Raw genomic sequence first — 27734 nt, forward strand, 5'->3', positions numbered from 1 at the left:
ACCTGGAGTGACCTTGAACACATTGTGGGTCTTTCTGGGTCTTGGCTCCTTCACTTGTCAAGATAGACTCCTGATACTTATGCTGGAGGGTTGCAGGAATGATTCCCAACCATGGGTGCATGTGCCTGCCTCCACGTAGAACTATATTCAACAATCTGAAGGGGTGAGACTCACTTCTGTTTTTGAGCATGTCCATGGGGCCCAGTTACAGTATTTAATGACTCATGTTAACGCTGTCATGAACATCCCATCACTTCTCTCCAGCTCAGAGAAGTATGCAGACATACAGATCTGGCCACAGTGTGGCCCCCTGAGGACAGGCTCCAAGCACTGACAGCCCATGTCCCTCAATCAGATGTACCAGCTGCTTGAGCTCACTCACAAGAGGCAGTGGGGACCCAGCATCCAGGCCTGGACAGGAACAGGCATCTCCCTTCTTTGGTGACTATGACCTTCCTGCTGATGTCTGGGGCTCTGTCAGGACCTACATCCAGTGAGGCCCAGCTTGGCTGAAGCCACGGGGGCTGGGGACTTGGTCACCAGGGAGACCAGTCCTCCTTCAGCCCCACTAGGAGCAGGAAGTATTGTTCACAACCAGAAGAAAATGAATTATGTTCTTTAGGAAACTGAGTTAAAATATTCTGAGTGTCTTTCTGGCATTTTAACCTTTCAGTGTTGCCTTTACGAATTCAGAAGGCAAATGATCTTCAAAATGATGTGTGTGCATGTGTGTGTGTGTGTGCACATTCACTAGCTTATTGCTCTTAGACCTGGTTACATGGTCACTGACATCATTTTAATGTTGCGAAGTTGAGATACTTTCAAGTTCCCGACCAAGAACCCCTGCTGGAGAAGGTGATGGAAGCCCTTTGTAGCGTGCAGAAAGGGCCAATCTAGGGAGCTATCGATACCTGCTCCCTCCCTTACCAACTCGCCCATGCATGCTCTTTGAGCTTCAGTGTCCTTTTCTTGTCATTGTTGCAGGGATTAAATACAGTGTGATAACGTTTGGATGTGTTTTGTAAATGCCGAAGCGCTATGAGGGTCTCAGCACTTGACGTTGTGCTTCCTACACACACTGGTGACCCTTCAGCATGTCCCTCCAGGCCAGAACATCAGGCTGTTGTTGGAGGATGTGCCCAGGGGCCGAGCAGACATCTAGCCGGTCCACTGGCCCACTTTTCATTGAGCGTTCTCCTCAGGCATCCTCATAGATCACCCTCATTGGAGTGACCTAAGGAGCCCACTGACAATGCAGAGCCCCCGACCTGCTGATTTGGAAACCCCAAGTATGACTCAGGAATCTCAATCTTTAACCAGTACCCCAAGTTTATCAGGTGAGTCTGAGAAACATCAAAGTGTGAGAACCGTGGACCCAATGGTGTCCCCAGAAACGTATTCCTTGATTCGTTTACTCTACAGCAGTGCGCGGACACCTATCTCATGCCAGGGGCTGTGTGTGGGGACAGTCTTTGGGAGCAGGGGAGACGCACAGATGAACATCTCACTCTGATGTCACACACCAAGAATCTAATGAAAGACACGTATCCAACCCTGAATTCTGTGGGCCGAGTGAGGGGGCCAAGCAATGCGGAGATGGCTGACATTCGGCTCCGTTTCTTCCCCTGGGAGGCAAAGCTCTGCACACACCATCGTAGTTACTGTTTATCAGAGCTCTGAAAGGTAAAGAAGGAAACCGAGGCTCAACAAGGTTCAGTGACTTGTGCAGGGTCTTGGGACAGCAGTGGTGTGCTGGTAAATGTTTAATCAGGCTCTCGGGGTGGGGGAGGGAAGCTCTGATCCACACACCTTCCCCACAGGGTCTTGGTAAAAGGACAGAAGGGCCACCGACTCTGCACACTTTCCTGAGGCTAGGCTTACACCTTGCATGCCCAGAGTCCCTGAGGCTGCCACCAAGCCAGGCCACCCACCATCTTCCCCTTTCTCTAATGAGCTTCGGCACATTATGTCATCCAGGTCCTTCATAAACTGGAACTTGCTGTCTCACCAGACCCAGGGCAGGTGGTGTGTGTGGCTGACTGATGGCAGCAGCTGGAACTCAGGCCAGGAATGCTGAGCCCCACCACGGCTCTGCTGAGGCTGACTGTGGACAGACAGGCTGGTCCAACTGTGAGGGCTCGTGGTCAGACAAAGTCCTCTCCTGGCGGAGGGGGATGCCCAGAGGATGTCACAGTGAGTTGCAGCATGCCCCCAGCGGACTTGAGAAGCTGTGGCTGAAAGGTGAGGGGAAGAGGACCTGGCAAACGGAGCACCCCCAGGAGCACCGCAGGTGCCCTGGAGCCAGACCCTTGGCCATGCAGGATGGAGAAATGTGGAGCCAAAGGAGCCTCCCTGAGTGCCCCCAGCTCAGCCTGGAGAGGGAGGAGCACATCAGCCCTGGGCAGCTCCGGCGGGCACAGGTGGGTAGGACCTCCATGTCAAGGTCTGGCGGGGCTGGTGCTCAGGCTGGGACAGATGGCACTGAGGCGTGAAGGTGCCCAGGCATCCGTCCCTTTTCTCAGACAGACTTCCTTGACTCAGCCTGTCTTGGACACACAGAGGGGAGGGCTGGAGGGGCGGGGGAGCGACAAGGAGCCAATCACCCTGCACCGGAGCCTTCAGGGCCGGTTCTCTCAGTGTGTGAGAGCGCGTGTGCGCATCAGCGGGGATTTCTGTAATAGAAGCAGCCCGATTCCAGAGAGGGAGAGAAGAGGAGGGGAGGAACCGGAGGGGAGGAGAAAATTGGGGGTGGGAGAGACAGACGGAGAGAACAGCAGTGGGAGAGAGGGAAGCGAAGCGCAGCCAGGAGAGAGCGGGAGAGGGAGCAGGCGGGAGGCAGCGCGAAAGTGGAGGGGAGAGCAGAAAGGGAGAGCGAGCGGGGAGAGGGCAGGACGAGAGAGCCGGGGAGCCGGCGGGCGTGCGCGCCGCGGAGGCAGACCGCGGGTAGAGCGATGGGGTGAGGGCCGCGGCGGGCGGCGGGCAGCCAGCTCCGGGGCGCGGGCGCGGGGGGCCATGGCGGCGGGGCCCGGGGGGGCGCGGGGCGGCGGCGGCGGCGGCGGGGGCGCCGTGGCGGCGCCGGGTGGCGGGCCCTGAGCGCCGCGGCGGGCGCGCACCATGAACTCGTGGGACGCGGGCCTGGCGGGGCTGCTGGTGGGCACGATGGGCGTCTCGCTGCTGTCCAACGCGCTGGTGCTGCTCTGCCTCCTGCACAGCGCCGACATCCGCCGCCAGGCGCCGGCGCTCTTCACCCTCAACCTCACGTGCGGCAACCTGCTGTGCACCGTGCTCAACATGCCGCTCACGCTGGCCGGCGTCGTGGCGCAGCGGCAGCCCGCCGGGGACCGCCTGTGCCGCCTGGCCGCCTTCCTCGACACCTTCCTGGCCACCAACTCCATGCTCAGCATGGCCGCGCTCAGCATCGACCGCTGGGTGGCCGTGGTCTTCCCGCTGAGCTACCGCGCCAAGATGCGCCTCCGCGACGCCGCGCTCATGGTGGCCTACACGTGGCTGCACGCGCTCGCCTTCCCCGCCGCCGCGCTCGCCCTGTCCTGGCTCGGCTTCCACCAGCTGTACGCGTCGTGCACGCTGTGCAGCCGGCGGCCGGACGAGCGCCTGCGCTTCGCCGTCTTCACGGGCGCCTTCCACGCGCTCAGCTTCCTGCTGTCCTTCGTCGTGCTCTGCTGCACGTACCTCAAGGTGCTCAAGGTGGCTCGCTTCCACTGCAAGCGCATCGACGTGATCACCATGCAGACGCTCGTGTTGCTCGTCGACATCCACCCCAGGTGAGCGGGGGCCGGGGGGCGGGGGCAGGGCCGTGGAGGGGCTCAGTTTGGGGAGGGCTCTTGGCGGGAGGAAGGGGGTCCTTGTGTCCCCCCCACGCCCCAGCTTGTGGCCTCGAGCAGGCCCCTATGCCACCGAGCCTCCATTCTTTCTTCTGAAAACTCAGGCGGGGGGAGGGACCAGTCTGCCGGGGGTGCTTAGAGCATCCACAAAGCAAACCACCAAAAACGTGGGTGAACCATTATGTACGTTTTTTGAGGCCTCGGGGTAGAAAGCAGACTCAGAACTTTGTTGGACTTCTGATACTTCCTTGATGTGTTTGTAGATTTCACTTTAAACAGCACACGAGAAGGCAGTGATCTCTGCTCACTGCTTGAGTCCTTTAAAGGGTTCTAATCAGGCCCTGAGAGTGTGGCTTAGATGCTTGGGGAGCCCCTCGAGAGCTCTTGTGGGAACGTGCTGCTTTTCTGGGTCTTTCCTTTCTCTGTGTCTGGCACTGCCTCTGTCTCCTGATCTTGTGTGTGTGAGAGAGTCCTTGGGCTGTACCTTCCTCTGTAGATCCTTAAAGGAGCATCTGAAGGGCTCTTGAGGGAACTGGGGGGGGGCTTCCCCTGCTCTTCCAAACGGCACTGCCTTGCGTCTCCCAGACTTGGAGGCCGGAGGCACCCGCAGAGGGGGAGTGTCACCCACGAGGCTCCTGGGAAAAACCCACCCACACCACCTGCACCCTCACCGGGCCACTGTCTCAGAAAGGCAGGTCGGGGTGGGCATTTCAGGTGCAGCCACTCCCTAGGAACTCCTGCCATCCCCTGGAGCATCTCGGGGAAGGAAGGAGGAAACTCTTAGCTGAGGTGTTCTGAGCTCACCTTGGTTTTCCTTATGGGAATAGGAACCCAAGGAAGGAAACAGCTGGTGGTGTCTCTGAGGACTCTGCCGTTTTAGATCTCATCACCCCAGGGAAGGGCAGCCTTCCCCTCTGTCGCCCAGGATGGCGCAGAAAGTGAGCTAGACAGAGAACTCCTCAGGGGGGTGGCTGGGGGCAGTGAGGGAGCTGGGTCCTTATGGTGTGGATGCCCCTCTCCACCCAAGGAGAAGCAAGCTCGTGGCTGAGGCGGAAGACTGGACGTGTCAGTCTGAGCAAGGGTTCCTTCAGTGTGGGTTGTTTCTGCCCATGAGCAATAGAAAGAAGAGCCCTTAAACTTCACTGTGTCTGCACACGCAAAGGCATGCACGCGTGTGTCCACTGTTTCGTCCCAGAACGGCCCCTCCTCATTCCGTGCCGGGCCAAGGCTTCCAGCCACAGAGTCTTCCCCACGGAATCATGTACAGTGTTTACACGTGAATGCCCAATAGCACAAATACACCAGGGCCCATGAACCCACGTGTGCACACGTGTGAGCCGCACGCACACAATCGCACGTGTTCGTGTGTAGACTGCACGTCTAACAGACGGGTCTCCACATGTGCACATGTCACAGGGGACATGTATGCACACCGACTACAAAGACACGGCTGACTCACTGCCCGCATCTGTTGACGGTTCAGTGTCGCTTTCGGAAATACTCCGCAGCCGCAATTGCAGAACTGTTCCCCTTTGCCATCACCCGGGACGTGAGGACCTCACTTTAGAAGGTGCATCCCCAGGACTTGACTGGGGCTGTTTTAGAAGCTGAGGGAATGTTGTTGAACAACCGGGACTAGAACGATTCCTATCACGGGCCCTCCCACCATGAGTCTAAGCAGAGAAGGCGTTGAACCAGGAGAGGAATCCGTTCTTATTCAGACCAGTGCAAGTCCCATCCCTGCTGCCTTTCCACGTTCCAGAACAGGAGGGGCCGTGGCTCCTTTTTAGCCCGTTTGGGATATAAGGCCATCTCCACTCTTGCAAACCTGTCACTGACTCCAGGCCAGCATGCTCCCTCTGGTCCCCTCTGGGGGAACCTTGACCCCTTCGAAGCCCCGGGATGCTTTCAAGAGCCCCGACTCGCAGTGCCATGGGGCCGTGTGGGACCAAGGGATAGCGCTAGTCTGCACCGGGGTAGAGGAAGGGCTCCTGGGGCAGGGATGGCCCTCGGCCAGTTCAGACAGGCCCCCCTGGCCGAGGGCCAGCCTGAGGTACGGCGTAGCAAGCAGATGTGATGGCACTGTTCCTTCAGTGAACCCCACCCGCCTTCTGTGTGGAGTCAGGTCCCCAGAGCAAGAGGGTGGGTGATGGGCACACACAAGGGGCACCAGCTTCCTCGCAGCTGATCCACAGCCTTCTTTCCTGGCAGCTCTAAACTCTTCCTCTCTGTAAAGGAGAAACTGCAGAGCTAGCTCGGTCTGACGGAGAAAGCTGCCCCTCGAACCTCCAAGCCCTAGGCACGAAGGCTCCAGAAAGATCAGCCAAGCCTCCTGGGCTGGTGTGGTGTTGACAGCCAGGGGCACCTGGGCATCAGCAGAAGCCAGACTTCCTTATCTGGACAGCCAGGGCAGCAGGTGGAGTCATTGCTCGCTGGAAGTTTTCCATAACAGCCACCACACTAACGGCCTCCTGAGACTTAATTGGGAGGGACCCGTTTTTGAGTTCCCTGAGGCCCAGGGTGACGTTTGTCAGAAAGCTCCCTGCTGGGGCCTGCTCTTCCCACAGAGTGTTTAACCCCGTGAGTGGCAGTCTAGACTCCTTGGTTTCAACAATGCCAAAAGACCCTCTGGTTTAAATTAAATCTATCCTGAGAGACGTTCCCCACTCCTGTCTTCCTGTGGTGGTTTTTCAAGTTGCGACATTTATAAAGCAATTAAGCATTCCTAATATTTATTACCCACCTGGTCCTCCGATTGCTCCATTTGCTTGGTTCTGTTCTTCCAAACCACAGCTCCGGACGAGGGATGGTGGGTCCTCTCCCTGGTGCTGAGAGTTGTGGGCTTTCACCTGACATGGGACAAAGGTGGGGTGCCGGGGCACCGACGGTAACATCCCTGGTCCCCCAGTCCAGCTGAGGGCCGCCACTCACCAGGATGGGTCGGGGACTTCTCCACGGGATGGTGAAGCACACTCATCCTTGTGATCAGGGTCTACAGAGGGTTGGCTAAAGGGTCCACCCTGGAGGGCGTCCGAGCTGTGGCATAGAAAATGGAAGGGCCCATGGAGATAACCTCACTGTGCCCTTGATTTTACAGGTGAGGAAACTGGGAGACCCAGGGAAGAAGGGCAAGTGCACTTGCCTAATTTAACAGGTCTAGGATGTTTCAAGCCAAAATTTGTGCCTGGTTCTGACCCTAAGATTTATAGATGGGACAAAAGTGCAAATAGAGGCTCATAAACCATCTATATAAATATTTAGAAGTTCTAAATTAAGCTTACAAACTGTTAAATGAAATATGTTCTATCCTCCTACCTTGACAAGTATACATTTATACCACTCTGCAAGGCTGGGTTCAAATTTAGAATGCTCGGGCTCCTTGAAGTTCAGCCTCGTCCATGGTGGGGAGAGCTGAGCTGGCTCCAGGCACACGGCCCCTGCCTCTCCTCCCCACCCCTGGCTCTACCCAGCACCACGAGGAGCCTCCATTACTCAGGCGCCAAGCGAGCACACCTGTGGCATTGTCCGCCCTCGGGAGGATGGGCCTGGGGAGGGTGCCTGCTCACGTTCTGGAAGTAGAATCGGGGCATCTGGGCAGGGAATTCTGGGTTCTGGGTCCTTGGAACTTGATCTAGAATGGATGATGTGGGCTCTGGGTGGGCACATGAAGTCTTCATTTCATGGGGAGGGGCGTAGTCCCCCTCACCGTCCAGGACCCAGGATAAGGTCCCCTCTTGTGAGATCTGAGGACATGACTTTTCACACTAGCATCCTGACCCCAAACTCAAGGTCTGCTCCACCATCGGTCAGCCTGTTCCCTTGCCTTTTGTTTTGTTCTCGTTAAAAGCCAGAAAACAAATCTGGATTGCCCTGGGAGTACTTGGAGCATGCGTTCAGGACCGATTGCGGTCACCTGGAGACCAGTGAGGGCCCAGACCATTGTGTTGGGCATGGTGGTGTCAGGGACTGGAAGATTTTGGCTGTGATTGCCTCATTTATTCACTTCAGATATTCCTGGCCTTCTCTGTTCATTCTGCCATTTATTGACGCGTACTGGGGACCATCTCTTTGGCCCCACATGTCACGATGCCAGAAAGCCCATCTCTTTGTCACAAGAAAGCTGTGTCCTATGGCAGTTCTCGGGAAGCCCCACGCTGGTGCACTTGCTTGTACTTAGGGAGGATGTTGCTGGCCAGGGGAATTTGGGGCCCCTTACCCTCTGCACTGCAGAGTCAGCCTACAAGTCTGAGGACTCCAGCTGCTACCCCTGTGCCCAGAACTATCTGGAGAATGCATTCCTGTGGCTAGACGCAGCTTGCTTATTGCTCTGTGATCCTATGGAGGGCAGTGGGATCTGGGGAAACACCCCAGATCCCGGAGTCAGGAACACCAGTTCCCTGGTTCTGTCCTAAATTCATTGTGGGACCCTGGGCATGGCGTAAACCCGGCTGGCCCTCTGGGTCCTCATCTTCAAATAAATAAAATAACAGCTCACAGGGCTACAAGATGTCAAGAAGCTCAGTTTTGCAAAGCTGTTGTGGGGGAAAAAAATGAGAGCAAGTGCAGAGTGATTTTATTCTGTTGTTCTGGGCGCAGGCGAGCTGCTCTCATCCTGTGCTTCACAATAATGATAAGCAAGAGGGTTGCACAGCTGCCCTGTCCTCCTTCTCCTGCCATCCCCCTGGCCTTACCTGGAAATCGGAGAGGGGGGCCTCTGGGCAGGGAAGATGGATCCGTCCTCTTGCAGGAGTTCGGGGAAGCAGCCGTGTGGTTCCTGACCAGGAGCGCCAGACCGGGAGTCAGTACCTGGGTGCTAGCTCCGCCAGCATCTCACTCTCTGGGGGAGGGGGGCAAGTTCCTCTCTTCTCTGAGCCTCATTTTCTCCATCTGTGAGCTGGGTTAGGTGGATGAGGGGGTTTCCCATACTAGACATGACTGTGTGACTGTAGGGTCTAGCCAGTCCGTCTCAGAGCAGAGACATGCCTAGGCCCGTGTGGATGCTAACCCAGACATGCATCCACCTCGGACACATGCGGCATGCCGAGGGTCATTAAGACAGTATCCACTGGGTTCCGGGAGGCCAGAGAGGGTCACAGAGCCAGCACGAGAGTCAGGAGTCAGCTCAGACCTCCTTCCTCTGGCATGGCCCCTGGTTGCTGCTCCTTCTGTCTTTCTGTCTGTCTGTCTCTCATACATGCACAGGGCAGAAAGAAGACTTTTATAGTGGGAGGGAGCCCTGTGGTTTTGGAGCTCAAGATAGTGCTGGAACATGGTAATCGTTCAGTAAACATATTAAATAGATAATAATCATGGTTAGCGTTTATTGAGTGCTTACTGAGTCAGACACTGTCCTAGGTACTTTTTGGATGTTAATCTCAATAAGACCCTAGGAGATAGGTACTCTTAGAACTGTCGTTTTAGAGATGAGGAGGCTGATGAACAGAGAAGTTTGTAACTTGCCTAAAGCCACACAGCAATTAAGTGGCAAAGCCTGGATTTGAACCCAGACATCGGGGCTCTGGGGCCACATGTTTACTACCACACTATTAACGAGAAAGGACTCCAAGTTAGTGGAAGCTTTCATGGTCTTGCTTTGTCCAATCGGCTCAGGATGTTTAAGGCTCACTTAAAAAAAATCGGTTTCAGAACAGGATTCTACCATCATCTCTTTTGAGGAGGTCACTTAAAAAGATGATTGAGACTTAATTTTCTAAGAGATTTTTTAAGGGCTCATCCCTTCATACCACATAGACGGATTAGGTGTTTTCTGGATGTCAATGTTGAGCTTTGAACTGCGGGCACCCACAGAAGTAACTTGTCCATACAATGCTTCCTGCTATTCAAAGCTTTGCAGGAACAGAGAGAATTATTCCCCACAGATTTTGACCGTGTACAGTAGTGACGTTGATCATTCCAGTCTATACAGTGTCCATTTTATTCCTTTCAGGTCACTGAAATGTGTCTGGTTTTCTTCCCAAAGACCTCCGAAGCTTTTACTTGGAGGTAAAAGCTTATCTGCTTATCTGCTTTTAAGTATTCCTCATGTCTTTAAGGAAGGACTATCTGGCGCAGCCGGGAAAGGGGAGACAACTGGGTCCTCAGCCCCTCAGCAGGGAGTTCAGTCCCTCCTGGGGGTGCCGGAGGAAGCTCTTCACTCCTCAAGAGCTTGCTAGCTGCTGAGTCATTTCTGTGCCTGATAAATGGTAGCTCTAGTTATAGCTATTATGAAATTCCCCTTGGATAAATGAGGAACCAGATTCAGAGAGGTTTAGTGACTTCCCCAAGGCCACACAGCAATGAGGGCAGAGCTGGGACTAGGACATCTCACTCAGAGCTCCTTCATTCATTGGGGTTATTCTGAAGCATCTGAGAAATGGACAACATCGTCAGGGTCACAGATGGGAGGAGGGCCCAGCCCCAGTGCCTCCCATCAGTTTCTTTGGGGTACCCTTGATGTGGTGCTCATTTTTTAGGAGATACCTAGAATGCCTTATGCTTCTCAGGGGCTGAGTGTACCATGATGGCTCAGGATACCCAGCTCATGTCCCAAATCTCCAGCAATTCTCAAGTCAATTACATGAACGTTTGGGGGGGAAATATTTCAATATTAAAACAAACGGGCCTGTGTTATGGAGAATATACCAAACACACATGCCCTAGGGTGACCATTGTCCTGGTTTGCCGAGTACTGACGGGGCTCTCTGAGGATGCAGGACTTTGGGTTTTAAAACCAGGACAATCTTGGGCAGACCAAGATGAATCGGTTACCTCATGGCACCCAGACTTCCTGGGTGGGAACCTGTGCCTTCTCTCCATGCCCACCCATATCGTGCACATGTTACAAGAGCCAGAGGATGTTGGTAGAAGACTCTGCAGAGACCCAAGTATAAATGGGGAGCCAGGAGATTAAGACTGACTCTTGCTGGGTGACCTCAGACAAAGTCCCCCAGTCCTCCTCCCCCACTGGCTGTATTCTTCAGATTTTCTGGATAAGATGATGCCCTGGTGCCTCCCAAGGGGTTGGTGAAGACCCTCCCACTCGTTGGGAGATGACACTCAAGCCTCCGAAGTCAGATGGCCTGGGTTCAGATCCCATTACCACCTGGGGCAACAGACCATCCTGGATTGCTCTGGGTGGAGGCAGGTTTTCCATTTTAAAACTGGGCCAGTCCCATGCAAAGCATCCAGGATGCGTGACTTTCTGTGCTAAAACCAGGACAGTGCTGATTACCCAGGACAAGTTGGTCATCCTATCACCGCTACTCACCAGCTGTGTGATCTTGAGCAAGTTACTTAACCCCTCTGTGCCTCATCTGCTTATTTGAAAAAAAAAGATTATAGTTGTATCAGTCCTCAATGTATAGAGAGAGACATTGTGAGCATCAATAAACTAATGCACATGAATCTCCATCAAAGTGTCTAAAATGGGACGGGTTAAAGCCTCAAGAAATGTGGGTTTTTATTAATATTAGTTATTATAAATTAATTAGTAATGTGATTTAATAGTAATACTTTTTCAGCCAGTGTGAAACCTGTTTGTACAAAACCGAACTCCAGTTCCCAACTCTACCTTCCAAGGCAAGGGGAGAAAGTCCTGCAAGAATTTCAGGGGCCTGTTTTAATTCAGTGTTAAAACAGTAGTCCTTGTGGAAGGAAGGGGAGGTCGCCCTGCCATTCATGCTGCTTGTGAACCTGGCTCATGCACATTCCCTCTGCCCCTTGCTTTCCTTGAACAGACTAGGCTAATTCTGGAGCCAGGACTCTATAGGAAGGGCCTATATTATCGGCCATATCATCTCCACATCCTGCGCAACTCTGTCTGCAGTCTTCCTCCTTGTGCATTTTTGGAATAATGTGATTTATTTTAAAAATATACAGTAGATGGGGTGCCTGGGTGGCTCAGTCGGTTAAGTGCCTGCTTTCGGCTCAGGTCATGATCTCAGGGTCCTGGGGTTGAGCCCCGCATCGGGCTCCCTGCTCAGCGGGGAGTCTGCTTCTCCCTCTCCCTCTGACTGCCCCCCGGCCCGCTCATGCTCACTCTCTCTCTCTCAAATAGTTAAAATCTTAAAAAAATAAATAAATAAATAGTAGAAACACCTGCCCACCTGGAATCCCATGGAATGGAGCATGTGAGACCTTACGGCTGGACTGGCCCTTCGGGCTCTCTGACGGTGGTAACGGACAGCTCGCTGGTGCTCATGAATTACCCTGTGCCTACAGGAAATGGGTTGCATGAACCACTTCTCTCAGTTGGCGTGAGATGTCAGTTCTCGAAAGTCCCTGGAGCTGGTGGAGTCAGGACCGGGCTGTGGTTAGAAGCATACGCAGCAAGCTCCTGATTCCATCCTCTAAGCTGTGTCCCTGATTTCCCAGAGACTTAACATTCTCTTAGCTTCACTGAGCTTGGTCCCTGAAGGAACCAAGTGACTCCTCCCTGTGACCCCCTAAGGCAGTGTCTATAGCTGCAGGCAGGGCTGAGGCTTTGGGATGGAAGATCCAGGACTGAAGGCGTGGAGGAAAGGAAGAGTCCAGGTCAGCCCAGGTAGAAAGGACCAGCTTTGAGAAACAGACAAGGGTTCAAATCCTGTCTCCATTTACCAGCTGGGCAAACCATTTGGCTTCACTGAGCTCATACTCTTCACTGTAAAACAGGGCGGGTGAAACCCACGTGGCAGGTCGAGCACACCTGGCAGCATGAATATCAGTAAAGACAAGAATTAGAGATACTACTCAGAGAATGTAGACTCTGGTGCTGGCATGCAGTAGGTGATCAGTGAACTTCATGAGTAGTAATAATGAGAATTTATATTTACTTGCACTTGGGCCTTGTGTTAATTGCTTTATGTGCTTTACGCATTGAACGCATTCCGTGCATCTGTGTGCTTTTTGCATTTAATTTTCCAAAGAGCCCTTGGTGGCATTTTATTATATTACTATGCACATTTCACAGATGATGACCCTGAGGCTTAGCAATGTCACGCACGTGTCCCAGGTCTCACACGCCTATGGCCGGGACTTGACCTCAGGTCTCTCTGGCCCCTCCCGGAGCCCCTGCCCTCAAGGCCCTGCCTGTGTTCATTAATAGCAAGTCATCCTCCCCTCTCTCATGCGCAGTGTGCGGGAACGCTGCTTGGAGGAGCAGAGAAGGAGGCGGCAGCGTGCCACCAAGAAGATCAGCACCTTCATAGGGACCTTCCTCGTATGCTTCGCGCCCTACGTGATCACCAGGTGAGCCTCGCCGGCCGGACTGGGGCTTTGGAGGGCCAAGCAGGGCCCACGTGACCTGGAGCAGTCACCGGCCTCTCTCTTGAACACATGTTTCCAGAGGGGGTGTTGGGGCGACAGTTTACTTCACAGGTTTGGTGAGAAGGAGGGCGCATGCAGCCTTCAGAACCAGAAGGGATGGGAAAGACTCCCCTTGATTCCCAAATCACATCGTCTAACCCTGTAGCCCCAAGAGCCCCAAAAGGAAAGGAAAGGGGAGAATGGACAGAGGAAACACCTTGCCCTGGTTGGGTTCCTACTGCCCACTGGGCCCGGTGTGGCCCCGCTCCCCAGGCGTCCTCTGCCTGGACACCCTGGTCAACAGCAGGCGCCATGTGCCATCGGCCCAGGGGGCAGGGAGCTCACCCCATGCCCAGCCAGGTAGGCCTGCCTGTCCCGCCGCTCTGGCCATCTTCGCTCCCATCCGCCACCGCCTGTGCCCCGAGGTGCAGCTTGCTGGCCGCGGGGCCGTGCGTTCCAAAAGCCAACCTGCTCTAGCTGCAGGATTTTTCTCTTGTGCTTCAGCCAGGCAAAAAGCATCATCCCATCAGTTTTGCACACTGGAGGGGAAAAAGAAACCACAACTCTGTATCCAGAATGGCTTCACTGTTTAGGAAGTTGACGATAAAAAGGGACTTTGATGTTTGATTAGGAAGCGGATGTTGAGCCTGGGAAGTAGGATCTGTGCAGTGTGTGTGTGTGTGTGTGTGTGTGTGTGTGTGTGTCTGTGAGAGAGAGAGAGATTGAAAGAGGACACAGCCCAGCATCCCAGCATCCCGTGGTGTCCTCAGCTGGCAGGCAGAAGGGACCCCCTGCCTGGCTATCTCCTAGGGTGGGCTTGCATGCTCTGGGGAGGAGGAGTCCACCGCAAGGTCTCCCTGTTCCTCTCGTGCATCCTTATCCTGAGCTGACATCTGGTTCCCTGTAGTACCATCCGTTTTCTTTGGCCCAGGAGGACATCTGTCCCCTCCTCCTAGGGGCCCTACTCCCCCATGGCAGCCCCCATCTTTTCTTCTCTTGGAGTGTCTTCCCCTGTCTCTTCACAGCCGCCTTCTCTGGGGGAAATCTCGCTTTGCATGTAGGACCTGGGACAGTCTGCAGGTCTCTGGGTAGGTCTGACTTGGGCAGAGCAAGAGCCGTCAGTTCTTCCTTCTAGAACCGTCGACTAGACCTCCCCTCCCCACTACTGACATCTTGCGTGGGATCCCCTTTCAGGGGGGGCTGCTCTGTGCATTGCAGGCTGTTAGCAGCACTGTGTCTTCTACCCACGACTCGCCTCTACCCCGCTCCTGCTCCCCAGTGTTCACAACTAGAAATGTCATCAGACACTGCCCTGGGGATCAGCATCACCCCTGGGTGAGAACCCTTGGTCTAGATGCGCCACATCCAGCCAGGATCCCGGAGCTTGCATGGATCAGGTTTTCCAAGGGACACGAAACCCAGGCAGAGACAAGCGGGTTTCTGTTGCTCTCCACGGGTGGGGCGACAGGGCGGTGACCAGCATGGGCTCTGGAACGTGCCCACTTGGGTTCAAACCACAGCTGCACTTCTTCCTGCAGTGTGACCCTGGGCCAGTGATACCACCTCTCTGAGCCTCCGGCCTCCCATCGAAGTGAGCAGTGCCTGCTGCTTAGGGTTGTTTTGAGGATTGAAGCCTTTGAGCATGGGGGGCATGGACAGCACAGGCCTGGCATGGATGACATCTGTGGTTGGCACTCCCTCCCTTGTACTTGTGATGGGCTGGTGCGTGCAGTGAGGGGATTAATCCAATGAGGAAAGAGGCAATGGGAGGGGAGGGCAGGCAGACGGCTCTCCTCTTAGATCCCACTGGAGAGGGGACCTGTGGGCTAACGACGGGAACTTGAACCCTCAGAGGAGCCTAGGTAATGTGGCTCCAGCTTTAAACTATTGGATTTTTCTCTGGCTTAATCTCATTTCCCAACAAAATTTTCCTTTTTTTCTGATTATAGCCTGGTTCATCTAATGGTGCCCAGAAAATAACGTTTCGGTAAAATTGATAGTAGATTCACAATGCAATATGTTCCCTCCAAATGGATTTGATGCATTTGGGGTTTTTAAAAATATTCATAGAACTGTTCCTCTTTTATGGGGATGAATGGCAACTTACTAAGGAGAAAAAGCTATGCCCAGAAAACCTCATACATACAAAATACGGCTTCGGGGAAGCCACTGCCAGGCCCACTGCCGCCACCGACCCAGCTCCTATCTTGACTCTTTCTTTTTTTGGGGGGAGTGGTAAATTTTAATTTTATTTTTTTATTGAAGTATAATTAACATACAGTGTGGTATTAGTTTCAGGTGTATAATATAGTGGTTCAACAATTCTGTGCATTACTCAGTGCTCATCTGACAAGTGTACTCTTGATGCCCTCTATTTCACCCAGCCCCTGCCCACCGCTCCCCTCTGGCAACCACCACTTTGTTCTCTGTATTTAAGAGTCTGTTTTTTTGTCTGTCTCTTTTTTTCTTTGTTTCTTTTTTGTTTCTTAAATTCCACATATGAGTGAAATCACATAGTATCTGTCTTTCTCTGACTTGTTTCACTTAGCGTTATACTCCCTAGCTCCATCCATGTTGTTGCAAATGGCAAGATTCCATTCTTTTTATGGCTGAGTAATATTCCATATATATATGGAATATTATATATTATATAATATTGGAATATATATATATAACATCTTCTTTATCCATTCATCATCAGTCAGTGGACAATTGGGTTCCTTCCATATCTTGGCTATTATAAATAATGCTGCTATAAACAGTTGTTCATATATCTTTCCAAATTAGTGTTTTCATTTTCTTTGGGATATATCTCCAGTAGTACAATTACTGGATCATATGGTAATTCTACTTTTAATCTTTTGAGGAACCTCCATACTGTTTTCCACAGTGGCTGTACCAATTCGCATCCCCACCAGCAGGGCACAAGGGCCCCCTTTTCTCCATATCCTCTCCAACACTTGTTATTTCCTGTGGTTTTGATTCTAGCCATTCTGACAGGTGTGAGGTGCTATCTCATTGTGGTTTTGATTTGCATTTCCCTGACGATGAGTGATGTTGAGCATCTTCTCATGTACCTGTTGCCCATCTGTCTGTCTTCTTTGGAAAAATACCTATTCAGGTCCTCTGCCCATCTTTTAATTGGATTATTTGTTCTTTTTGTGTTGAGTTGTGTAAGTTCTTTATACATTTTGAAGATTAACCCCTTTTCGGATATGTCATTTACAAATATCTTCTCCCATTCCGTAGGTTGCCTTGTCACTTTGTTGATGGTTTCCTTTGCTGTGCAGAAGTAGGTGTAGTTCCAATAGTTTAATTTTGCTTTTGTTTCCCTTGCCTGAGGAGACAGATCTAGAAAAGTGTTTTTACGGCTGATTTCAGAGAAATTACTGCTTGTGTTTCCTTTTAGAAGTTTTATGGCTTCAGGTCTGACATTTAAGTCTGTAATCCATTTTGAGTTTATTTTTGTGGGTGGTGTAAGAAAGTGGTCCAGTTTCATTCTTCTGCACGTGGCCATCCAGTTTCCCCAACGCCATTTATCGAAGAGACTCTCTTTCCCCCACCGCCACCAGTCCCCTCGGCTCCTGTCTTGGCTTTCTTATGTGAACAAGGGAACCGTCCTAAGCAAACCTCATAAAATATGCAAACATTCCCTCATTTCATTCCAGCACACATTTCTCCAGCACCTTTTCTGTGCAGAGCATAAAAAAGACCCTGCAGAGGAGGCGTGGGTTGGTGAGGTCCTGCAGGAGACCCCCTCTGCAGAGACACTGACCCCGTAGATATGGCCCTCGCACCCGGACAGAACACTATGTGACGTCATCCGATAGGTAGAGGATCCAGTGTTTCTGAGACAGGAGCGAGCTCGCCTGGCTGGAGCTTCCTGGACCAGCCTTGTGAAGTAGGCTTGGCTATGCTGGAGAGATGATCCAAGCCGAAGGGACAGCATGAGCCAGATTTAGAGCCCTGCATGGGGTTCACCAGTCATGGTTTCCTTTAGAGCACTTGAACATGGCCTGTCTGAATTGAGATGCACTGTAGGTATAAAATGCACACTGGGTTTCCATGGCTTAGCATGACCAAATATATATATACTTTTTATATTGATTCCATAGGGAATGGTGATATCTTGGATTAAATAAACTATACGATTAAAATTAATTTCACCTGCATCTTTCCATACCTGTGGCTTGCCGTCTCTTCCTATTGGACAGCACTGGTCTTAGAGAGGTCTGGGGAATGAGGTGTGCTGAAGCCCTTCCTCCTGGCACCGTCTTTCCCTTGACTTCTAGCTGCTCATATCATGTGTCCTTCACTCCCCTGTGACCCCCATTCCTGCTGCGCTCCAAGAGTGCTCAGGACTCTCTGCCTCCCTTCCTCCCGTGTCCAGTGTCCTGCCCAATATCAGAGTTTATCAAGAAGCATCCATTGAGCAACGAAGTCACTGCCTCCCTCCACCACATCAGGGGCAACAAGGCAGGGGCTCTTGGACAGCCTGAATGGGGGGACATCAGGCCCCAACTAGGGTAGCAGGGAGCAATGTTTGTGGCTGGCACGTAAACACAGAGTTAGTCCCCATGAAATTATACCCCTCTTGGAACCACCTGCTCCATCCACACCCCTCCTATGAGTGAGGGGAGAAGAGATTCTGATGAGGTGCGTCATGTTTATGGTCACGGGAGGCCCCAGGCACACCCCAGGGGGTTGGGCATGTGCCCGCATGCTCATTACATGTGGGGAGTTCTGTGGGCTCCAGGTATGTGCTGGGCGTGGCCCAGGTCACATCAGAACCACAGTTCCACGGTCAGGGTGTCCACACTGCCAAACAGGGTGGGGTGGGGCAGGGTTTGCTCTCATATTCACCCCCAGAGAACCTGCCCCAAACTCTCCCTTCTTGCTGAGAGTCTGGGCCAGGAACCACACACTGAGTACAGGGAGTCCATCAGATCACCCTATTGTCACCAACACTGGAATGCAGGTCGCTTCAGGTGGTGATGGATTCTCCTGCTCTTTTCAACCTGGTTTCCAAGTGTACACTCGACCCCCCACCTCAGTAGAAGCTGAAGACAGTCTCTGTTCCCAAAGCGTAGTTCAGGATTTAACTCCTTGCTGGAAGTGATTCCTTGTGGAGAACCTAGAGCCATGGGTATTGGAAGCGAAAGGTCCCTTCCTGGGCATCTCATCCAGGGAGCGCAAGCTGGCTGTGCCTTGGGGGCCAGCAGGAACCCACAGCCTGTGCCCAGTTGAGCATGTGCTGAGAGGCATCGCGAAGCCAGGCCGGGAGGGAGTGGGTGAAAAGGGCAGTGAATGAGCGCCTCCCCTGCCTGAGGAGAGGGGCAGTGGCTGTGTGGTTTTCAGTTCCTAATCAGCTGCCATGGGTTGCCAACTTGGCTTCACATTAGCGTTACCTGGAGAGCTTGAACCCCCAGACCTTACCCAGACCTCACACTGGACCAGTTAAATTAGCATCCCCAGGTGTGGTGCCTGGCACTGGTGGTTTTATTTATTTTTTTAAAGGATTTTATTTATTTATTTGACAGAGAGAGACAAAGCGAGAGAAGGAACACAAGCAGGGGGAGTGGGAAAGGGAGAAGCAGGCTTCCCGCTGAGCAGGGCGCCCGATGCGGGGCTCGATCCCAGGATGCCGAGATCATGACCTGAGCTGAAGGCAGATGCTTAACAACTGAGCCACCCAGGTGCGCCTGGCATTGCTGGTTTTAAAACCTCCCAGGGGATTCTAATCCTGAGTGGTATTGAGAACCACAGCTCCAGTTCTCACACACATACACACACACACACTCACACACACTTCACCGATGAGGAAACAAGCCTGGGTTGTAGGGGGCCGTTGCATTGCCTAGAGTCTCGCACTGAGTCCGTGCTGCATCTGGGCCTCCAACCTTAGTGGGCTGTCTACCAGCTCTTCAAACTCTCAGAACACTCCAGTGGGTCTTCGCAGACCCCAGCCCTCTCCTGCTTTCTCACTCACGTCTGCGGCTGCGGCATGAAAGTATCTTGGCATGCAAAGATTGCTCCCTGACTCCCTTCCCCAGATCCCTCTTGCCCACGGGGGTAGGTCACCTTGTCAAATGACCATGTTGTATTGGGATTCTCCAGAGAAACAGACAAGTAGGACAGACACATAGGTCGATAGATTGACAGAGCGATAGATCGTAGAGAGAGTGTGAGAAGTCCCCCAATCTGCCCTGTGTAAGCTGGAAACTCTGGAAAGCTGGTGTGAGAGCTGATAGGAGAGCTGATGGTATGAGTCGTGGCCAGAGAAGCTGAGATGAGATGTCCCAACTCAATCAGTGAGGCAAGAAAGAAAGGGGCAAATTCCTCTTTCCTCTGACTCCGGCTCTATTCAAGTCCTCAGTGGGTTGGCTGAGGCCCATCCAGTTGGGGAGGGCAATCTGCCTTATTGAGCCCACTGATTCAACTGCTAAGTACGTTTGGAAATGGAATGTTTAGTCTAGGCACCCGTGGCCAGTCAAACTGACATGTGACATTAACCATCACACAGGTCCTCTGGGACTCAGGCAGCCAGCTGCCCCTCAACAGGCCTTGTGGAGAGCCACCCTGCCCTGGGACAGGCAGAAGCCCTGGGAACAGGGCAGGGGTGGGCCCTGGAGAGTTCCAGAGCTCAGGATGAAGGAGGTCACCTCCTTGGTCACACAATACAGGCCCTCCTGGGGGCGGTAGGCATCTGTGTCTCTCCAACCTGCCAGGTGCTTGGTTGATGATGGTTCAAGTGAATTGAGCTCAGCGGCAGTCTGAGGCCTAAAGAAGCAACCAGAATATGAGGCGGGTGTGGACCGTGCCAGGAGTCAGGTCCCTGAGCTGTGTAGAGCTCCTGGCTTCACGAGGATTAACAAGCACCAGGAGGCAGCATGTCGGGCAGAGGTGGGCCCGTGGGAGCTAGGAGTTACGTTCTGGCACCAGGTTAGCTGGACCTGACATGCTGTGCCTTCCAGGCACTTTCATGTTATCTTCATGGACCCTACAGTGCTCCCGAGGGGTGGGCTGGGCAAGCCGTGGGAGCTGCACTCTGCAGACGGGGGAACTGAGGCACAGAGAGGGAAGGAACTGCAAAGGTCATTGGGCTCACAAGGCACAGGGAGCGGGGCGGCCTGAGGCCAGCCTTGGATAGCCACGGAGCAGCCCCCGGGACTCTCCGGATGCAGCACCGATTCATTGTTCTCTACCTCGCTCCCTGCCCGGAAATGACAGTCAAAACCACTGAGGCAGCAACTGCCAGACCCTGTGGAATTCAGAGAGGAAAAGTCAAGAACCAGAACCAGCTCTGGCTCCGAAACGAATCCTATTGAGTCCCACCTCTGTGCCTGGACCTGCGCCACCCTCCGTGCCTACGTCCCATCCTCATTTCGAGATGAGGATACTGAGGCTCAGGCAGGTTCTAGCCTCGCCCGATCCAGGCATTGACTCAGCCGGGGTCCCAGCTCGGGTCTGCCTGGAACCAAAGCCCGCGCCGGGTCCCTCGCGCTGCACTGCTCTGCTTCTCCTCTGGGAACACAAGAGCTCCCGCCTTCCTCCCAGAAGGAAGTAGGAAGGCACTCTGTGCCATGACCCACTAAGAACCAGAAAGATGCTGTTTGGGGGATGACCGGGAGCCAGCTGTCCAGGTGTCACTTAAACCCGTCATTGAGCTGCCAGCTGGGAAGTTCATCTTTGCCCCCCCTCTCTGCAGTGACTGTCTATCCATGTGACCTGTTTTGCTGCTTGCACCCATTCCAGCCTTATAAATGGGGATGCGTGCAAGAGGGCGGGTCTGCATCGGGACCACCGTGGTGAACGCTGGGAGCTGGCAGAACTGGAACGCTGGAGAAGAGAAGGGGCTTCTGCTGTGAGCTCTGCCAACTTTTTGAGTTGATCAGGAAGATCTGGCTGGCTGGGAGGGGGTCCCCAACTATTCCCATCTGCTTGATAATTTTCTTAGGTGGGAAAGCATCATTCCTGGGTCAAGAACCATTCAGGTCTTCAGATAGGTTCTCAAGCTTCCCTTCTTGGAGAACACGAAGTCTTGATAACTGCACCTGTCCCCTCTCATTGGACACCTGTAATGCACCGAGGGGTTACCAGGACATACCTGATTGCACCTAGTACAGCTCTCCTGTAAGGTAAGTATTAGAATCCTCGTCTTACAGAGGTTCAGAGGTGAGATGAGTTACCTCAGGTCACAGGAGTAACAACCGGCAGAATTAAGGGTTAAAGGTCAGTGTCAAGCCTGTTGGCAATAATTTAGCCTTGCAGCCATGCTGCATCTCCAAAGCCTGGGGACCAGGCAACTGGAAATATAGAGATGCCCATCTACAAGGTGGATGCCCATCCAACTTCCTATGCCCGAGCATCTCAGTGTGAACCCCGACATAGCACCCAGACTCTTATGGGTAAAGGCAGGTAGAAGTGGTGGGTTTGCATGGGGTCACCTCTGACGACCTGGCTGAGAGCAGCTTGGGTAGACCTGGAGTAGGGCCCAGAGGCCATCAGCTCTGGCAGCTGGACCTATCAGTAGACTTGGTCGGCACAGTGCGGACCGTGCAGCAAATACCTTTCAGAAAGACAGTCCCACCAACTGTCCCAACCAAAGAGCCACTTATATGTGCACCTTGGGGCATGTCAGATGACTGTGGAGAACATTTGGAAATCTCCACCTTCACTCTTCCTGGGAGTCACTACCTTCTATTACACACTCATACCGGCTCCCATGTCCTTGAAGCTCTGATGGGTCACATTTGACTTTTTCCAAGTGTTGAGCAGGGTCTGAAGCTCTGCAACAGATTCTCATCCAAAAGCTCTAATTAATTTTTTCTGAATTAAAATTCACTTGTCTAGAAGCATTCCCAAGGCTATTATCTCTGCAGCGACATATGCTTCCAAATAATTACGGTTGTCCCAAATCACCGGAGTGCGGCTCTGAAGCATTTAGTGGATCTGACAGCACCATTGTTGTGGCTTTTCAAAGTCACGGAATTACGGAGATGGCAGGGCGGTTTAATATGCAGGTGGTTGTCCAGTGTTAGTATTCTTTTAATAAAATGCCTTCCATTCTAATGTCTCATGAAAATGTTAAGTGTCAGCTTATTACTTACAGGTCTTCAAACACATAAGTTCTCCCGGAGTCTTGGGAAGACATCAGGCTGGCTTCCCAAAGAATGTTCTGTGGCCCACGTTGCCTTTGGTGCATAGCGTGTGTGTGTGTGTGTGTGTGCATGCGTGTGCACAGCATCGAGGGGAGGAGAGATGAAGGAGGTACTGAAGGTGCACAGAGAGGGTGCTAATTTACCGCTTTCCAAGCAAGAGTTGAAGGTAAAGGGCTTTGTACCCTGGAACCGGGTCGAGGAGCTGGGAGGGGCATCCTGGCACCAGGCAGGCACGTGGTCGCTGGTACCCCCAGCCCAGCCTTCCAATCCTGGGTTTTCCAGGCCGCGCCGTGGTTCCTCCTCTGTACAGCAGGGGGGCCTCTATCAGGAGTTTGAGACAATGTTTGTGAAGCCTTGAGCCCCAGGGGACCCGGAAGGGGAGCTGAGTCTACAGCTGTTGATCTTACTGGTCTGTCCTCAGCCCAGAATTTAGTTTCCTTGGAGATTCTCATTGTTGAGCAGAATGGAGACACTGGTCTCTCTGGAGGTTCAGAAAATGTCTTGGAGTTCTGGCAAAGGTACCCCATCCTCCCTGCGGGGACCAGGACTGCCAGGCTGCCGGGTGGGGATGAGACATAGGGGTGAAGGGTGAGGGGGCAGGGGCTCCCCGGCCTCATCAGCCCTCTGTGGTGACAGCCAGCACAGGGACCAGCCAGTGACCTGGATCCGAGGGCTTCCTGCTGAGAGAGAGGAGCATGGCTCCCTGGAAGAATCCCCTTAACAAATACAGGGCAGAGGGGTGCAGAGGTGGGGCCAGGCACCTAGGACTGGTGGAGTGAGGCACGGGGAGGGGACCTGCGGGGATCTGCTGTGCGTCACCCTGAGTCAGAAGAATATCCATCTCTGGGTTCTGCTTCCGACGTGTGAACAGGCCCCAATCCAGTGGCATCTCACACCTCCCCCCCATCCTGGCAGTGCTCAGACGCCCCCGGGTACTCGCGGCACACCCCTGAACCACGTGCAGCCGAAGCACCTGGAATGCTGGAAAAGCGGGCTCCTGGCCCTCTTCCCCTCTCCCCAGTCTGCCCTGCGGACCCGGAGTGTGGGCTCTCACCCCAGGGGGCTTGAGTGGGGAGCTGTGTCAGGGCATCAGGGGCAGGAAGCATAAACGTTTCCCCCTGAATAAAGCCTGCTGGCAGAGGTTTTCCTGGTTCGTATCCCAGGCAGTAAATACACGGAGAGTCACTTTGGTGCTTGATGGAAGGTCAGGGACGGGGGCCAGCAAGCTCTGCTTCCTGGAGGTCGAAGAAGAGGCCGTGCCCAGTGCTTCTGCAAACGCTGGGCTCTACCTCGCTGCACACAGGGCTCTGGGAGCAGGGCAGGGACTCGGGGCCTGGTTGTGTTGTTACAACCGGCCCTGCCTGACCACCCCCTGCGTCCCCAGGGGCTTCCTCACTGGGTGTGTATTAGTTTCCCAGAGCTGTCGGAACAAGCTACCACTAACTGAGTGGCTTCAGCAATAGAAGCGTATTGTCTCAGTTCCAGAGGCTCGAAGTCCAAGATCAAGGTGATGGCAAGGTCGGCTCCTCCTGAGGCCAGGGACGAGGGAGAATTTGTTCCAGGGCCTTCCCCTGGCTTCTGGGATCTGCTGTCAGCTCCTTGGCTTGTAGGAGCATAGCCCAGTCTCTCTGCCTTACATCTCCGCATGGCCATCTCTCTGTGCCTCTGTGGCCAAATTACCCCTTTTATAGGGACACCGGTCATGTTGGATTAGGGGCCCACCCAACTCCGGGCTGACCCCATCCTTACTGATTACGTTTGCAACAGCCCCACTTCCAAATAAGGTCACATTCTGAGGTCCTGGGGGTTAGGACTTCAACATAGGAATTTCGGGGAGACAGTTCAACCCACGGCAGGTGATATAACAAAGTGTACCACATTATGTATACCTAAGCCCAATAATCCCTAAACTTGGGGCTCGTGGGTCAGAGCCATCCAGGGCAGGAGGAGGGAGTTCAGTCATCCACCAAGCGCTTTTCCGTTTCCCTAAAGAGAGACGAGGCCCAGAATGGCAGGAACGTGTAGCATGCAGAGACCTTGCCCACACGGAGACGAAGACGTATCCGAACAATAATGCCCCTTTCCTGGAGGGGAGGGCGCTCGGAGGGGCTGAGCGGAGCTAGACCTGGCGTAAGATGGGCTGGAGGATTCCCTCTGCACTAGGTCATCTGGAGGGGGCCACATGGTATCCCTGCTCAGATCTAGAATGAGAAAGAAGCAGTGTGGCAATGTGGAAATCCCGGGCCCCTCGAACAAATGGGGACCTGGAACTGGGAGAGCTAGGTGGACGCAAAGCCAGTCACAGCAGGTGCACAGTGTGGGGCAGGGCTCCACGTGCTCAGAGGTGCAGGAAGTGGGTCTGCCCGCCACCACCTCCGAGCACAGAAGGGGGTGGCTCGGCGGCAGCCCGGCCCTGCCCCTCCACCAGAGCAGCATCTAGGCTGTGCAGATCCAGAGCATCTCTTTGCCTAGAGGCCCTGATGAAGGCCACACACTAGCTTTTCAGAGCAGGAGTCACTGTGTGGACCATGGCCAGGGGCAAGTGACAAAGTCCCGGGCAGCACGGAACCTGTGGAGAAGGGATTCTGGGTCTGGGGGAGATGTAGAACTCCTCTTGTTCCGTCTGCGGTGCAGGATCTGAGCCCCAGCACTTGGGCTGCTGTTGGTGGAACCAGGTTTCCGTGTAGGAGCCTCTGGCTCCCTGAGCCTGGGTTTCTTGGTCTGTGAAATGGGAATAATTCCCGCTCTACAGGATCATTGTAAGAGGAGAGACTGTGCACATCAAGTACTTTGCCCAAAGGAGACACGCAACTAACTGGGAATTATTATTACTGAACCTGGCAGAGAATTGAGACTTTACATAAAATCTCTGAGAAGCAAACAAAATAAGTTTTCTCTTAATTATCTAGCAGTGAAATTTTACATCGTCTCAAATCATTTTATTCTGTGAAATCTACAGAACCTGCAAATAATCATGTTGATCTTGCCAGATGGCTTAATGATTTTTGGCTCTTTTAATAAGTCCTCTCGGGAGAGCCAAGAACACTAAGACTGAATTTAGCGACATACAGGAGAGCAGACATTTTGGAAAAGCCATTTGCCATCACATAGCAGCAATGTGTTGGCATTCAGCTATTTCATTGTTATTATTAGGTGTGAATTCTAAATTCAGGGTTTTTGTCCCCTTAAAGTCATCACTTCCCAAAATAGGTTTCTTAAAAGTGCAGCTTTCCCAAATGCTAACAGCTCCATTTCCCCATTCAGGCTAACGAGGCCATGAGCAGAAACGAGGCCACGTTCTCCCACGAGGTCAGAGAGCAAGGGTAGCCAGTGGTTCTGGAAACAGAAAGCCACACAGGGGGGCTTCAGAATGGGTTCATTAAGGGTCTGTTCCAAAAAGGGGTATTGCGGGACCTCTGGGTGGCTCAGTCGGTTAAGTGTCTGCCTTTGGCTCAGGTCATGATCCCGGGGTCCTGGGATCGAGCCCCGCTCAGCGGAGAGCCTGCTTCTCCCTCTGCCTGCCGCTCCCCCTGCTTGTGCTCTCTCTCTCTCTCTCTCTGTCTGGCAAATAAGTAAAATCTTTTTTAAAAGGGGAGGGCATGGCAATGGAGGCTTGAACCCTACCAGCTTTCTCTTCCTTCCCTGCATGAGCTTGTCCTCACAGCCTCAGCCCAAAGAAAGCCAAGGAAAGCCCTCCGGTTGGCGGCACAGAGTGACGGCCCGAGCTCAGTCTGTTTTGCGGCCTCCCCTGGGCGGCCCAGCGCACTGAGAACCGCCGCTGCCTGCCATCATGCAGAGAGCACGGGCCCGGGGGGAAGACAGGTGCCGGACCCCAGTTAGAGCACAGGAGGCGGGCCTTCCTCTCTCACTCCCTGCTGTGTGACGCTGGGTGACCCCTTCTCCTCTCTGGGCCTCAGTTTCCTCATCTGGCAGTGGGCAGGGAGAGGGTAACTTGGGACTTCCAAGCTGTGGCCTTTTTGACCTTACATCCATGCTGGATAAGGTCCAAATATGGCCACCGGAACTGGACACACTTGAGAAAGAGTAAGTGGCTTGATTTGGGGGGAATTCCATTTACACCGAGGAAGGCTTTCACTTCCTCACAGCCTGGCGTTACCACCACTGAGTGGAGTTTTTCAGTGGACACGGGGGGACTTTCAGAAAAATGCCCCTTTGAGACATGGGCTGTATCTCCCACGTATCATGAGGTCACTTGAGGGTCCCCTGACTGCTGCCGTGGCCAAGGGCCACCAGAATCAGAATCCCGGGAAGAGGCCTTTGTCACCTACGGATTCTTCCTGATGCAGGATATACTTTGAGCTTTGCAGAATGGTTGCAAAATTATTCTCAGCCCTCCCTCCCAGGCAACCTTCTTAAAAGGGTGGAGCTGGATTTGAAGCAAAAGAATCAGTCTCTTCTAGTTGTAGAGATAATCTTATTCAACCGCCTCCTTTTTCATATAAAACCAACAGGCCCAAGGAAGGGAAATGACTTGCCCAGGGTCACATAGCAGGACGGGAGCAGAGTTGGAGCCAGCGGCCAGGACACAATTAGCCACTAGCCTGTTTCTTAGGTAAGCCTGGGTTCCAGAGTCAGACAGACCTGGGTTCAAATCCTGCCTTTGTAACAGTTTGCTGACCATGTGACCTTAGGCGAATTACTCAACCTCCTTGGACATCTATGGCCTCACACACAAAATGGAGGCAGTCCCATCTCCTGGGGTTCCCCGAGGTCACACGTGGAAAGTGCATGGTTACTGCAGGAGCTGAAATGAATAAAGGGCCTGGTGGATGTCCACCGTCCATCCCTGTTACTGCTGTAAGTTGTAGTCCAGGAGGCAGTCCCAGAGAAGCTGAGGCTTGGCCAGGAGGCTGTGCTCTCGGTAACGGGCTCCCCGTGTCTCCGCAGGCTGGTGGAGCTGTCCTCCTCGGTGCCCATTGGCTCCCACTGGGGGGTGCTGTCCAAGTGCTTGGCCTACAGCAAGGCCGCGTCTGACCCCTTCGTGTACTCCCTACTGCGATATCAGTACCGCAAAAGCTGCAAAGAGATTCTGAACAGGCTCCTCCACAGGCGCTCCCTGCACTCCTCGGGCCTCGTGGGCGACTCCCACAGCCAGAACATCCTGCCGGTCTCTGAGTGAAGGACGCCGCTCTTGCTGGAGACTGAGGAATGAGACAGTTGGTGAGAAGCGGGGAGGGAGGGCTTGGGCTCCTGGGTGGACACCCCCAGCTGCCACCCACCTGTGCGGCCAGCGATTCCGGTTCCCTGGCTCACAGGGGCCCTGAAGCCCGCTTCCTGGTTCCTCAAGGGCAGAGGCTGGACTGTCCCTATTTTGCACCAAAGGATGACCATGGTTGCTCACTCTGGGTTTTTCTTTCGGAGAAGCTCCTTTGGGCTCCTGGACTCACCAGAGACTCCCCAGGAGTGACGCTGAGTCTGGTCTTGA

At 53.4% G+C, this 27734-nt stretch overlaps 1 protein-coding gene across 1 annotated transcript; it reads left to right on the plus strand.

Annotated features, from left to right (window-relative positions):
* Positions 1-3114: 3114 nt before the first annotated feature.
* Positions 3115-27469, plus strand: GPR26 (G protein-coupled receptor 26). Its single transcript, XM_045876315.1, has 3 exons — positions 3115-3782; positions 12957-13070; positions 27197-27469. Exons 1-3 carry the CDS (start codon positions 3115-3117, stop codon positions 27426-27428), a joined length of 1014 nt encoding a protein of 337 aa, XP_045732271.1. The 3' UTR covers positions 27429-27469.
* Positions 27470-27734: the final 265 nt, after the last annotated feature.

This window comes from Mirounga angustirostris, unplaced genomic scaffold (genome assembly GCF_029215605.1).
Source record: "Mirounga angustirostris isolate CCGP_5_RB_7025 unplaced genomic scaffold, mMirAng1.0.hap1 SCAF_6, whole genome shotgun sequence".
NCBI lineage: Eukaryota > Metazoa > Chordata > Mammalia > Carnivora > Phocidae > Mirounga > Mirounga angustirostris.